A 15,093-nucleotide genomic window follows, 5' to 3' on the forward strand; every position below is an offset into this window, starting at 1 on the left:
CTTTATTTTATTAATTTCGAAATTGAGTAAATTAAGTTAAAATCATTCTTAAGAATATAAATTACAAAATATATCCAGAATTAGAAAGTTACAGGTAATTTTTGTTGTTTTAATTACCTAAGTATTTTCAAATTACTATTCTAACATATCCTTAAAATTGAATTATGGCAGATTAGATATAAAGCAGTAACTAACATTTTAAGGATGCGTAACGACAATATTAAATATTTCAGATAATAATCAGTAATTTAGCGCACTCACAATGCACCATTTCAATAAAAGATAGGTTGTTAGCATTACAAAAGGAGTCTGATAACTAAATTGAGAAACTACTTTATACTAATGAGTTTCCTGCTGGTCTCATCTTGAGTTCAGTGTTTCTTTATTTAAATACAGTTTATTACAATTTACTTAATTATATTCGTAATACGGTTTTTAATGTTATAATTTACTACGTCAATAAAAAAATTAAATATAGTAAGGAATTAATTTATGGGCGTTCCTTTGGTGAATTACTTACTGAATACGATTATATAGAATATTAGAATAAAATCCTACTAGCTTTTCCGTGCAATAAAAATATAATATATCTCATTAAATAGGTGTATTGAGATTAACACATTTAGGGTTCAGTCATTGGGACATCCATGTGAAGATGAGGATTAGGATTGCACCATGTAGGAATGACTTGGTTAAGTGGGTACTAATGCTAACCCACTAGTTCTGGTCTGTCAGAAATCGCATTAAGAACTATCTCAGGGATTAGTTAGGAGTGGGTCCATCCCAAAATTGTGCTTAAGATTGCATTGTGCATGAGTTCTGAAATGTAGGGGAGACTCAAAGGTAAGTACATTTATTACGACACAGGCTTTTTATCAGAGAGAGGTTACTAATTATATTCTGTTGATCATGCCCTGTGTTATTAAAGATATGTCAATAACATCTAATCTACAGATTCTTCTAGCATTGGCTTCACTATATTTACAGATATAGTTAACGTCTAAACTACAAATGGAACTAACTAACTTCTGGCCCTTTTGCCTCCTCTGTTCTGTTTTTTAATTTTTTTTTTTAATTTTGGAAATCAAGAATCATCATCATTCAACCTTTTCTTTACTTTTGAGAATGATGTCCAATTGTCTGCCCCTAAATCAATGACCAGTGTCGTCGCCAATCACTGATTTGTCTAGGTCTAAGCGTCCAATTTCAGGTTGCTGGACTCTATGACCTGCCTTAATATTTAGGATAAAAAGTATATTTTGTTTCTTTATTCTCTTTTTATTATTTTAAATTTAATAAATGATCCAAAACTGAAATGTTTTCTTAAGCCACAGCATTTTTTTTATTATGGACACTAGGAGTACTAGGCCTTAAATCATAAACATATTTTCAAGTAGCAGAAGAACCAGTCCTAAACATATAGTGATACCTACTATGTGATTATGTAACAGAGCAGAAATTACGTATCTAATACAGTTTTAGTCTGAGGAATTATCCGTAATAAAATAACATTCCAATTTTATTTATTTATAAAAAGTGTGTATGCTTTCTTTAACAAAAATAAATAGTCGACTGTGGCATATTAACGTCAGCAATTAAAGTCTAATAATTTGTAATTAAAATTCTTATATGACATTTCCAATTCAATTTATATGACAAGGAATACTCATCACTTATTCACAGTTTTATTCATAAATTATTTTATCTTTTAAATGAACAAATATAATATACTAAGTTATTTCACATTGTTTGGGGTTTGAATAAATTAATAAAAAGTAAACAGAAGGCCCGCCTTTATACCATACTATAAGGCTTTCACAGGGGGTGTTGAGATTTGATCCTATTTTACACCTGAACTGACAGTAATTAGATTTCGGACATGATTTGCCAGTGATCGATACAAATTACCTGACAGTGTGAAGTGAGCTTTGTGAGCATTGGACTGCTGTTAACGATAAAAATTAAGTTTTGTTCTGCGTTTCGAAAACAGTATGAAATTCTATGTTTTATTTTGTATTATTACGTATACAAATATCCTCACTACAATTAAGTCCATTAAATTTAATTCTGAAATACGTCTAATAAAATATTGTATTTTAAAGGATTTAAAATATTATTTCCAAAATGGTCATACATCCATTCTTCACAAAAAGCATTAAATTATTGTTTTAATGAACAATATTATTAATTTATTAATTATTAATTAATTTATTCCACGTATTAAAAGAATTTCTGATATAGAAAAAGCAGAAAGAGGTTTCCAAAGAAATCCTCATTCCCTAAAATGTTTTGCCATTGAATTATCTGTCAAGATATGTCAAATTCTTGAGATGATTTAAATTAACCTCCAAGGATTGCACGTCGCCGGCTGACTCACACTGCGCTGCGCAATTTGAAACGTGTTCACCTCGTTTCCGAAAGATCGCTTGATGAGCGACTGGTAGGCCCTGTCGTTAGGTCCCACTTTATAAGCTACGCTATCCTCGTGCAGTGTGAAATGAATATAAAGTTTAGGAAGATTATCAGGGATTAGGATATTTTAATGACGCGATGCAGCTATACATAACCTTCAAAACCACAATGTGCGGGCTCACCTCCTCTTGGCACTTCGCTGTCGTCACTGTCACATAGACGGTAGCTAAATAGGCCTCTCATAAGTTTAATCAATGCGCAAAAGCCCAGTGGTTTACGCTGATACTTTAAATAATGTTTGCTGTGATTTAACTCAAGTTATAAAATAAAACAATGCCATTTTTTAAACTTTTTCCTTGGTAAAATTACAATAATTTATCCAAATGTTAGTAATTTTTATTTATTTTTTGCTACCCTTAGAAGCTGCAACCTAGTTTGTCTAATGGACTTCCCTGTTCATAGCAGTTTTTCAAAAGAAGAAAAATCATATAATACCCACATATGTTATTGGCTGAGCTTAAACCGTTGTATTAATGACCAGCCTTCAACTTAAAGTAGGGCAATTAACATTCTTCTTGTAAGAAAGGTGCATCCATATTTTACGGGCGCGCTTATGTATTACAATTTTAATTTAACAACTAATTAATTAATAATACTTCCAAAAATACTAATAAATAATGAAGTTTACCATTAAACTTTCCCAAAAAGGTAAACCGCGTCTTCATTACGATGGATATAAATAAAGAGAACACCGTACTCTTGTAAATGGAGACATCAACTGGCGCTGTTTGGGCCGCATTTGTGGTGCATCTGAACGGACTGACCAAAATCGAACTGAACTGACTGTGTGTAACAGAAAACACAGTGGTACGCACCCTGTTACTATGCACACATTATCACAATCACTTGCCACCCCTCGCCCAGTATCTTCCTGCTTCTCAATGACTCCAACGTTATCACCTCTCATCTCGGAGCTGATTAATAAAAAGAAATGCTATACTGTAGAGACACAAACCGATGACGACTGCCTTAGATCTAAAGATCAACTTCTGGCTAGAATATCCGAATTAACTGACAGACAGTCTAGCTTGATCTCGTATATCCAGGAATTAACAAGGCTCCTGGAGATAGCAGAAGATACACCTAATAAAAGTACAGCTAAATCAGTAACGGTAGGTGAGGAGAATGATATATCAAGCTGCTGTGGCAACAGTACTCAAACCGAGCCGCTAGGTGAATCTTCGAGAATTTGTAGAGATTGTAACGTAGCGCAAATCAAAATGGCTGAATTTGAAGAAATTAACTTAGGATTTCGGACTGAACTTGTTATTGTTAATGAAAAATATAATGACCTACTCAAATTGCACGAAGAGCTTCTTCTTACAGTTGGCAAACGGGAAAGGAACGAGGACAGTCTTGTTAGTAAGCCGTTGGAGATTCATTCTGCTAATAATTTCTCTTCTCTAAATGATCTGCCGGTCCTAACATCTGAGTTCAATGAGAGTTTCAACGTCTCACAGTCGAAAAGAAGAAGAAAAAGAAGTAAAAACAAAAAGAAGAAGAAAATGAACATGCCACAGGAACAAGTCATTGCACCGGGATCCACAAGAAAACTATATGTATTTTCGGACAGTCACGGAAAGGATTTATGTCAGCACTTTGAAGGATTTGTGTGTAATAACTACACGGTGTTTGTTTGTTCTAAGCCTGGCGCTTAATCTAATCATATATTGAGAAATGCCAAGGAAATGTCAAATGAAATGACAGAAACAGATATAGGTGTAATATGTGTAGGAACAAATGATGTATCATCTTGTATACGTCGTAATAATCGTCCTGAGAAACAGTTACCAAAACTTATAACCCAATTTGTCCAAACAAACAAACATACACAATGGATTATAGTGCCGATACTCCATAGACATAATCTACATTGGAGCAACTATGTAAACTATCAAATAAATCTCGTAAATAGTAAACTTAAAAAACTCTATGGTACTTGGGTTGTCGATATAAAAGACTTTGGAAGAAGATTTTTTACCAACCACGGACTCCATCTTAATAAATACGGAAAAATTGAAATAAGCAGAAGAATTTCGGATTGTGAACTGCAAAATATAAAAGTAAACTCTTTAACACAGTCAGAACCAAGAGATATAGCCACTTCGCAGCCTATAAATGAGTCTCTTCCTGCCCTACGAGAAATACCCAAATTATCCAACCGGGTCACTAACAGCATGATGTCTTCGACGCCTGCCTCAGCTCCTATGAGGATGGACAATGGAACAACTCTTCCTTCTCCACCAGTATCCATGCAACAGTATGACACCTACTCTAATGCCCTCAAGACCACCTGCAACAGTAGTCATGCGGCTGCGACGGAGCCGTCTGCAATTTCAACTGCAAGTGATGTTTCTGAAAAGAACTTTGAAAATCAGCGCACTTCACATCTTCAATCATTTAGTACTCAATGCGTAGGCCTACCTGATCCAGATGGTGTTTGCAACACCAATTCAAAGAAAAAATTTTTAGTAAACGTAAAAGAGCCTTTAACAGGTATAAAGAATTGTCATCGCCCCTACAAAGTGTCTCAAGCTCGGGAATTTTAACTATCGTACACCAAAATGCGCAATCAGCAACTAATAAACTCCGTTACTCTGTGACGAGCTCAAACCGGATATTCTGCTTTTGTCCGAACACGGTTTTAATGACAAAAATATTGATCTCTTTGTTATAGAATACTAAACACTTGCCAATAGTCTTAATAGGACCCACTTTAAAGGAGTTGGCGTTGCTGTTTTTGTCAAACCATGTTTTAAATTTAAAAGGTTGGATGCGACTCACGTGGAGGAAAAGGTATTTGAGCTCTCGGCTATTTCTGTTAGTCTCAGTAATGGTTGCTCAATCTTGGTTTATGTTGTTTATAGATCTCCAGGAAGCTCGGAAAGTAAATTCTTTTTATAGATTTCCTAGTAGAGTTAACGTCAAAAAATCGAAAATTTCTGGTAGCTGGAGATTTCAATATTAACGTATTGAATCAGGGTTGTAGCAAAACCAGAAAGTTCCGAGATTCCGAGGCTAGCTTCAATCTGGGATGGTTGGTGAATTCACCAACGAGAGTGTTTGGTGGTTCTCAGACAGCTATAGATAACTTTGTGACCGACATACCCGGGACGTTCGTGTCCGTTGTAGCCACTGCCATATCTGACCATGATGCGCAATTAATCAAAATCAGTCAACAGGTTAAAAAGACACAAGACGTCACTGTATATAGAAGAGATACACGTCCTTCTAACATTAACCTGTTAAACAAAGGGTTGAATCGAGAACTTGTTAAAGTCGGAAATGTTCGATTATTTAAATGATTGCTTCATTTACAATCTACATTTAGATCTACTGTCCATTAAAAAAATTAATTATGAAGAGAAAAGAAAAACTAATTGGATTACTCCAGGAATAATTGTTTCTAAAAATAATTTACTGTTGTATTGGGAACAATCAAAACTATCAAGTGTAGAATTCAAAAAGTTTGTAAAAAAGTATAAATTAATCTATCGAAAGGTTATTAAAGCGGCCAAAGCCTATGAATTTAATAAAGCAATTAAGGAAACAAAAAATGTTCAAAAAACCGCTTGGGGTATAAATAATAAGCACAAAACTAAGGCACCCCATAAACTTATAGAAATTGAAATCAATCGGGAAATTATTAAGGACCATTCAGATGTGGCAAACATTTTTAATGACTTTTTTTCTAATGTTTCAAATCAAAATCTTAGCTGTTCTTCTGAAACGAGTCAAACACCAAGTCCCGTCATGTCAATGGCGTTAACTCCTGTAGCAGAGGAGGAAGTGGCTGGCGTGATGCGTTCTCTAAGGGTGTCGAAATCAACTGACGTAAATGGCGTGTCGACATGGCTTTTCAAGCAATGTTACATGCCTCTGCTGAAACCGCTGACAATGATAATCAATACATCTTTCCAAGAAGGCATGTTTCCTACGGCACTGAAAAGAGCTGTAGGAGTTCCAATTTTTAAGAAACATGATCCGTTGAAAGTAAATAATTATCGGCCAATCTCAATCCTACCAGTGATAAGTAAGGTGTTTGAAAAAACTTTTCTTAAGTAGGATGCTAAATTTCTTTAAGAAAAATAATATATTATCTCCAAATCAGTTTGGCTTTAGACAAGGTAAATCCACAATCGATGCAATCACGCACTTAATTGAGTTGATTGTTGATAGCTTGGACAAGAAAACAGTAACGCTCAGAGTTTTCCTTGACTTGACTAAGGCTTTCGATTGTGTGGATCACACCATTCTCCTGAAAAAATTGCACAGTAACGGTATTAGAGGTTTGCCGCTGAAGTGGCTTCAGTCATACCTCTCTGATAGAAAACAACAAGTATCAGTTCAAAATTCATTTTCACGTACAACCAGTCTTAGATATGGGGTCCCTCAGGGATCCATCCTCGGACCAGTTTTGTTCCTGGTGTACGTAAACAATTTGAATTCAAAAATCCATAAAGGACACATAGTCCAATATGCAGATGACACGACTCTCTCTTTCACGTGCAAATCAAAATTTCAAGTTGAAATTCAAGCTTACGAAGAATTAAATGTATGTACACAATACTTTGAAAACATACACTTGAAACTTAGTTTTTCAAAAACAAATTATATGGTTTTTGGTGGAAGCACTGCGCCATTTCAGTACAGACCTACTGTGATGTTGGACGACAAGGTCCTGGATGAAGTTGACTGTACGAAACTCCTGGGAATACACCTCGATAGAGTGTTGACTTGGAGGAACCATGTGGACAGTGTTTGTGCGAAACTATCAAGTAATATTTATCTTTTGAGAGGTCTTGCCGAATACTGTTCAGATCAAATAATGAAAATTGCATATTTCGGTTTGGTCCACCCACATATTTTATCCTGCGGTATTATATTGTGGGGTGGCTGTTCAAATGGCGACTTCCACAGACTTTTTGTCTTACAGAAGAGAGCTATCAGAATTATTGCTAAACTAAACTTTAGAGAGTCGTGTAGAAATTCATTTAGGGAGCTCAAAATACTAACATTGCCATGTTTGTATATACTGGAGACTACTGTACATTGTCGGTTTAGGAGCCAAATGGTTTGAGGTCGTGACATTCACAACTACGATACAAGGTATCGAGAAAATGTCAGACCTGCTCAGCATAGATTGAGAAAATACGAGCAACTTCCTTCTCAAGCCTGCAAAAATTTTCTAAATGGGCTCCCTGAAGAAATAAAATCAATAAATGATTTAAATCGGTTCAAAATTACATTGCGACACTTTTTAGTGACTCATTCATTTTACACAGTTGGTGAATTCATGGACCATCTCACTAGCTTCAATGTGCGGTAGTACAGGGGCGCTGACATCCAAAGTTATTTTTTATTATATATTAATTTTACTGCTTGACAAATTTTATTGTTAACTAAAATCGATATAGTTTACGGTATTTTAAAAATTAAATCGTTAGCATAAGACATTTTATTATTTTAATGAATATACAATTATTATTATGTGACGCATGCTATGCAATGTTAAAATTGTTAATGGCAATAAAAGTATATTGTATTGTATAAACGAAGCACTCGTAAGACTGGAAAAATCTCTTTTCTGTCTGTAAGGATATATCTAAAACGAACTATCCAATCTATCAAAAAGTCTGTTTGAAGCTTCATTTATATACTAACAACACTAAAATGGACAATGGTGCATGCCTCTCCATAGGATTTGGCTGAGCGTTAGTGAATATTTTAAAATTGGTTTTATGAGTAATCATGATGGCAAGAAGTAAAACAGAATACATGGATTCGTAAACAAACTGAATCCAATCATTTGTGATTTGAAACAACCTTTGTTCATGGAGTAAAAAGGAAAAGAGTGGAACGTGAAAGTTTACATTCAGTAAAAAGATTTGATTTCAGCGCACTCTTGCGTTGCATTACTCACCGGAACTTTTATTATTTTGAAACTACTATGGAAGAAAACGTAATGAACAAGAATGGAAATGTATTATCCGACAAGATATATCGAGAAAGATTTAATCAATTCTGCATACACGAAATGGTATTTTTATGGTGGTGCATGTCCAACTATGCGATTTGGCCGAACGTTATTGAAGGCGTAATTACATAGTTTCTCTTTGTCCTACCAGAGGGGATGTAGTGTCTTCGCAAGCCCTCTGTCGGGAATGAATGAGCCAAAGATGTAAAAGTTTGCATGCAACCTCAGCGAAGCCTCACTTGGTGTGGCGTACTCCTACCTCATTTTAAAACTACACTTCACACAGGACTATGAACTTATATAGTTTCTAAACAGAAAAATTATCTAAATAACATAAATATGTACTACATTACATTTTCAACAACTGCAATTTTGCATTTAGAAATATTTGACTCGATAATAGGACTCTTCTGTAACAATATCTGAGGTTCTCTGCATGCGAAATATTATTTTATAGGCCTTCTTAATTACATACTTACTAAATAGAAAGTCTGCATAACTGTGTGCTAGATCATATTTGCAGTGGCAGATTTTAGGATGTACATATGAATGAAACATTTAAATCTCCTTTTAACGATTCACTTCTACCCGCTATCCCTACCAAATGGAAACCGCAAATCGCCATAGCTGGCAATGTGTGTGATATACAATATTTAATACCTCTTTGACCCCACCACGCAGTATCGATCTGTCAGTTTACGGGAACTCTCAGTTTCTAAACACTTACGATATCATCCTTGTCACGTTGAAAAACAACCACACTGTTATTTATTTGACGGATTATTTAAAACAATCTTTATTTCCGGAGCAGCACCAGCGTCAAGTAGTTCAGGCGTTTCCCGACAGATTGCAGAAATCTCATACTAGTGGAGAGTAATGTCCTATAGAAAGAAGTAAGAGTATGTATATTAAAATTAGTTATTGTAGTACGTCATTTTTTCATTGCTTTTCTAATTTTGACCCAGTCGGTAATCTATATCGGTAATAGACAAACTTACTGACTTAATTGTAAATACTCTTTCTTTTTTAAAGCTAGAGAAATATACCTCATACAGTTGTAGTTTGTAGCAGGTTACAATTAAAAATGTGAACGCACTTCCTTCTCTAAATTGTAGGTTGATCGTAAAAAAAGACCGTGGATCCAATAATAACCTATTGCGTAATTTTAAAATTAATATACAAATCGTAAATTTCAAACGAAATGTAAATAAATGGACTATGAATTTATCATACATTTGCTTAAAAGGAATAACGCACTTTATTACCCCGTACTACAAAGTTCCACCATTTAATTTTAGTCACATTATGGTTTGTTAACCAAACGTGATATTTTCTATTGTTTGAGGCTTTGAGGTAACTTAGCAACAACAGTAATTTTCTGAATAATTAATATCCAGTTTTTTTGGCGAATAGAGTTAATACTTTTGGACAGTTTATTGCGCATCATCTTTACTATAAAAACGTCATCCGGGATCAATATGGTTATATTGAAACACTTGATTGTTACATGTAGAATATTTACCTTACCAATCTTAGATAAAGATCTAGTGTGATAAGAGCATCTTATAGATATTATTATGCGAATCAGAGGTTCATCTGGGGTCCATCAGAGTATTTAACAGAGAAATACAAATAAACTAGATTTATCCATTTTCTACGTTGTATGCTTGATGGAAGTGGTACGGTTTTTAGTATGAAAAACATTTTTATTACTGCCACTGTTGATGCTTTAACCAGCGAAAGCGCTTTTGAAATATATGATCTGGAAGTAATAAATATGTCTTTTATAATAATAGCCTAATTTAGTAGAAGAATGATTGGTTTGATTTAGTTTTAATGTTAATCACATTGATGTTTTCAAAATTGAATCACAGGTTATGGCCCCAATACATTAACTGAAATGTAATAGAGAGTAGGCAGAAGATGGACTTCGTGTTATTTGAATATTACTTATGTAATGTGTATCTGGTATGCGTGGTTAGTCAAAGTTTTTTAGGAATGTTTTAGGTTTTCGTGGAAATACATCCCAATTGTTCGTATTTCGACGAATATTGTGGCTATTAAAAACGAACCGTGTTGACGTCGCCTTTATAGTTACGAGAAATGGGATAATAACGGCGTTATTGTCTACAGATAACGCGGATATAAAAGCCCACTACGCATATCTCAAATTTATGGTTCACCGTAGTTATTCGTATATTCAATTTCTTAACAAAATTGCATGAAACCGACAGTATGTATAAAGGGCAAAGCCCCCATTCACTCACTCATCAGTAATTCTGAAATTTACCAATGTAAACTACTTTTCAACTTATCGATGTCTTAGAAATATTAAATTTGACAAATGCTCTCAAAAGCTAAATGAAAGATTACTGTTAGGTCAAACGTGTATAGTGGTTGAAATGAGATTGCAACCCATTGAAGAACTTTTTGTTTTTCTACTTCTCGATGTTCAAGGAAGAGGATTGCTTATCCACATGTGTCGCACACGTTCATCAAATATAAAAAGAATTTTTATTCAGACATACATCCCAATAAAAATCACAGTGATTGTAGTTCCTACAATTTTTGTATTTTGGTTTTTTTTTAACTTCTCGCTGCCCTAAAAGTTTCACTTTGACACATGTGTATTGTGCACTTAATAAACTACCGCTACCAGAAAAACATTAGACCGGAAGTAGACGCTTTTTGACCGAAGAAAACTTTTATACCATGTATTTATTCTGTATATTTTCTTGTCGGAGGCAATAACGAAAAACACTCATAGCGCATCGGGAATAACATACCATAAGATTTTAAGGGTTCAAAGTAGACACTTTATGATCAATCTTATTAAACAGTGTATGTGTATATTTTTGATCGTGGGAACAAGGGAAACTCTACTATGGCGGGTGAAATATAATTTATATGACAAAGAAATGTTTCTTCACGTACTAAATCTGAAATAAGAGCCTGTGGTAATTTGTTTGATTTATAAACTTATTCATAAAATTACCACCCAAAAATACAAACCTTTGGTACACAACATCTTCGATGCACAATTATGATAGCACTTCGTTATATTACATCAGTTTAGTGTTTTCCTGTTTGTACTGTTACTGTTTTAAAACATTTATATATATTAAAGTTAAAAGTTTAAAATTATGGAATAATCGTGTAAGCCTACTTAGTACTAGATTTTAATGTTGAGATTCTATTGTTAGACTTGCTCCAGAACTAATTCTTCTATGTAGAAGTGTAATGAAAAGTTTTGGTCAATTTAAATCTTATTGATATGTTGCCACATGGTATATTTACATCTTTGTTTAAGAATTTGGGTTTGATAACAATAATTAGGCAATGAAAGACTAGACAAAAGATTATGTTATATTTTTTGGAGTAGTAGGCTACATAATATGCTTAAATTATACATGTCATAATCTAATATGATAGTACTCAGTCTGTGAAAACATATTTATTCTGCTACTTTCTCATTCCCACCATGGTTACTCATTAACATCAATCAAAAATGTGTTTGCTCAGAGAAATTTCATGTGGTCACATACACCATCATCGAAGTCAGGGTTGCTTATATACAAATGAAGTTGCATGCAAATTTTCAAGTCTATAGGTTAGTTTATTTTATTATAATACTGTGCGGATAGAAGAAAATATAGGCAAATAGAAAAAAAAAATTTTTTATGTCCTACATGTGTTTGGTTTTGCTGACGCTCACAGAATCAATTAATTAATTTAATTTTGTTGATCAGATCTTATAAAACTCTTACAAAAGTTTTTCGGGTAAAGTGACATCAGACTTTTCAAATTAAATCGTCAAGGAAGTAAGAACTACATAACTCAGTTAGTTTGATTAACTGCTAATGTTTAGTTCAGCTCTAGTTAACCTTCCAGTGGGAAGGGTTGATTCAGCGTGAATGTAGAATTTAACTCAATTTCACCTTCGTCTGTGACAGGGTTCAGTTTTCAGGCGCTGCATTAAGTGTAAGGCGAAATTGAGCTGAACTCAACATTAGAAATTAAATCAAACCTACCTACCATAGCTGCGTTATGTGTAGACAACTCAGTTCCTCCGCCCTGTTTTGGATTGTGTCCAAAAAATTGTTGTACAGTTAACTGTACACCTAAAGAGCCACCAAGTACACGTACTATATTAAACTTGATTTTGTAGCTTCTTTTTTCGATCCCTTCAGGTGGACGTGGACTCCAGATTCCAGGAGTTAAATCTGTGACAGCATCTAATTTTAGACGCTGATTTAAGTGAGAGGTGAAATGAGCTAAATTCAACATGCTCAAAGAACAAAATAATATATAAAAAATATTACCATTACAGTGTAATGTCACTTTTGGAAAAAAGACATGTATAATTGTATAGTACAATTCCAAATAAGCAAAGATTAGTGATGTTAATGTTAGAATTGCAGCTAGTTATGAATTGTTGGAACAACTTCCAATGAGCTTTAAACAGGCTACAATACTCGTATACTCGTTTTAACTAATGGACTCTTGGTAGAAGTTTAATGTTGTTTAACGAACTATTGTTTGCTCAGTTGTTAGTTGGTACATTGTTTTCATTTTGTATTCTGAAACCATTCATTCTTGGAAATCACTGAATGTACTCATTAGTCTCTAATTGTTACCAAATATTTCAATGTTGGAGTTATTATGAATGTTTCAGAAATGAAAGGAACTACTTTACTTATTATTGTCATTAACTTTGATGATTTCGTCATTATTAAAGAAAAGCTTCATAAGTATTTTATTAACTATAACAATTAGCAGTTAAAAGCTCTTTGAAACGTTTTTTAAACTAAAATTAACTACCTTGAAATGTAATACTTAATCATTAACAATTTGATCATTAAATACTTCTTATATTATTAAAATGTGAGAGCATCAAATATATACTATTCTAATAGTCATTTCTTTACTTTTTATAATTTAGTTTCAAGAATTATTCTTTAGTCTTTGCTTCTTTAAGACAGCTGTCAAATTTAACAATATAAATTTATACTGTCAAAAAACTTTTAAATATTTTAGTATAGTATACATGTTAGTACCAGTTTCTTGTTTACATTTAAATCAGTTGTTAAAGAATAATAATGTATTGACATTTTATTGAGTTTACCTATTAGCTTATTATAACGAATTCAGTCTTGTGTCGATTTATATGTGAGCCTTTTAATTTTGATTTTATTTATGAAATTAATTAAATGTTTTATTTTATCTTATACACATCTTTCATTTTATTTCTCAGGTTATATTAAGTTCAAACAAACTCCATTAACTTTATGACAAATAGATAATTTTATACTATAATTCATTATTTTATTAATTTCGAAGTTTAGTAAATTAAGTTAAAATCATTCTTAAGAATATAAATTACAAAAATATATCCAGAATTAGAAAGTTACAGGTAATTTTTGTTGTCATTAATTACCTAAGTATTTTCAAATTACTATTCTAACATATCCTTAAAATTGAAATATGGCAGATTAGATATAAAGCAGTAACTAAAATTTTAAGGATGCGTAACGATAATATTAATTATTTAGATAATAATCAGTAATTTAGCGCACTCACAATGCACCATTTCAATAAAAGATAGGTTGTTAGCATTACAAAAGGAGTCTGATAACTAAATTGAGAAAACTACTTTATACTAATGAGTTTCCTGCTGGTCTCATCTTGAGTTCAGTGTTTCTTCATTTAAATACAGTTTATTATAATTTACTTAATTATATTCGTAATACGGTTTTTAATGTTATAATTTACTACGTCAATAAAAAATTAAATATAGTAAGGAATTAATTTATGGGTGTTCCTTTCGTGAATTGCTTACTGAATACGATTATATAGAATATTAGAATACAATCCTACTAGCTTTTCCGTGCAATAAAAATATATTATATCTTATTAAATAGGTGTATTGAGATTAACACATTTAGGTTTCAGTCAATGGGACATCCATGTGAAGATGAGGATTAGGATTGCAACCATCTAGGGATGACTTGGTTAAGTGGACACTAATCCTAACCCACTAGTTCTGGTCTGTCAGAAATTGCATTACGAACTCTCAGGGATTGGTTAGGAGTGGGTCCATCCCAAAAAATTGTGCTTAGGATTGCATTGTGCATGAGTTCTGAAATGTAGGGGAGACTCAAAGGTAAGTACATTTATTACGACACAGGCTTTTTTATCAGAGAGAGGTTACTAATTATATGCTGTTGATCATGCCCTGTGTTATTAAAGATATGTCAATAACATCTAATCTACAGATTCTTCTAGCATTGGCTTCACTATATTTACAGATATAGTTAACGTCTAAACTACAAATGGAACTAACTAACTTCTGGCCCTTTTGCCTCCTCTGTTCTGTTTTTTAATTTTTTTTTAATTTTGGAAATCAAGGATCATCATCATTCAACCTTTTCTTTACTTTTGAGAATGATGTCCAATTGTCTGCCCCTAAATCAATGACCAGTGTCGTCGCCAATCACCGATTTGTCTAGGTCTAAGCGTCCAATTTCAGGTTGCTGGACTCTATGACCTGCCTTAATATTTAGGATAAAAAGTATATTTTGTTTCTTTATTCTCTTTTTATTATTTTAAATTTAATAAATGATCCAAAACTGAAATGTTTTCTT

General features: G+C 33.1%; 1 protein-coding gene across 1 annotated transcript in view; it reads left to right on the top strand.

Moving 5' to 3' along the window:
* The first annotated feature begins 3,353 nt into the window (after nucleotides 1-3,353).
* The window catches only part of LOC124368249, a 36,003-nt gene continuing 24,263 nt past the window's right edge, over nucleotides 3,354-15,093 (top strand). Inside the window, exons 1-2 of the mRNA XM_046825524.1 lie at nucleotides 3,354-3,584; nucleotides 4,554-4,798. Of these exons, the coding sequence (XP_046681480.1) occupies nucleotides 3,354-3,584; nucleotides 4,554-4,798 (476 nt within the window). The remainder of the gene's footprint in view (nucleotides 3,585-4,553; nucleotides 4,799-15,093) is intronic.

This window comes from Homalodisca vitripennis, chromosome 8 (genome assembly GCF_021130785.1).
Source record: "Homalodisca vitripennis isolate AUS2020 chromosome 8, UT_GWSS_2.1, whole genome shotgun sequence".
Lineage (NCBI taxonomy): Eukaryota > Metazoa > Arthropoda > Insecta > Hemiptera > Cicadellidae > Homalodisca > Homalodisca vitripennis.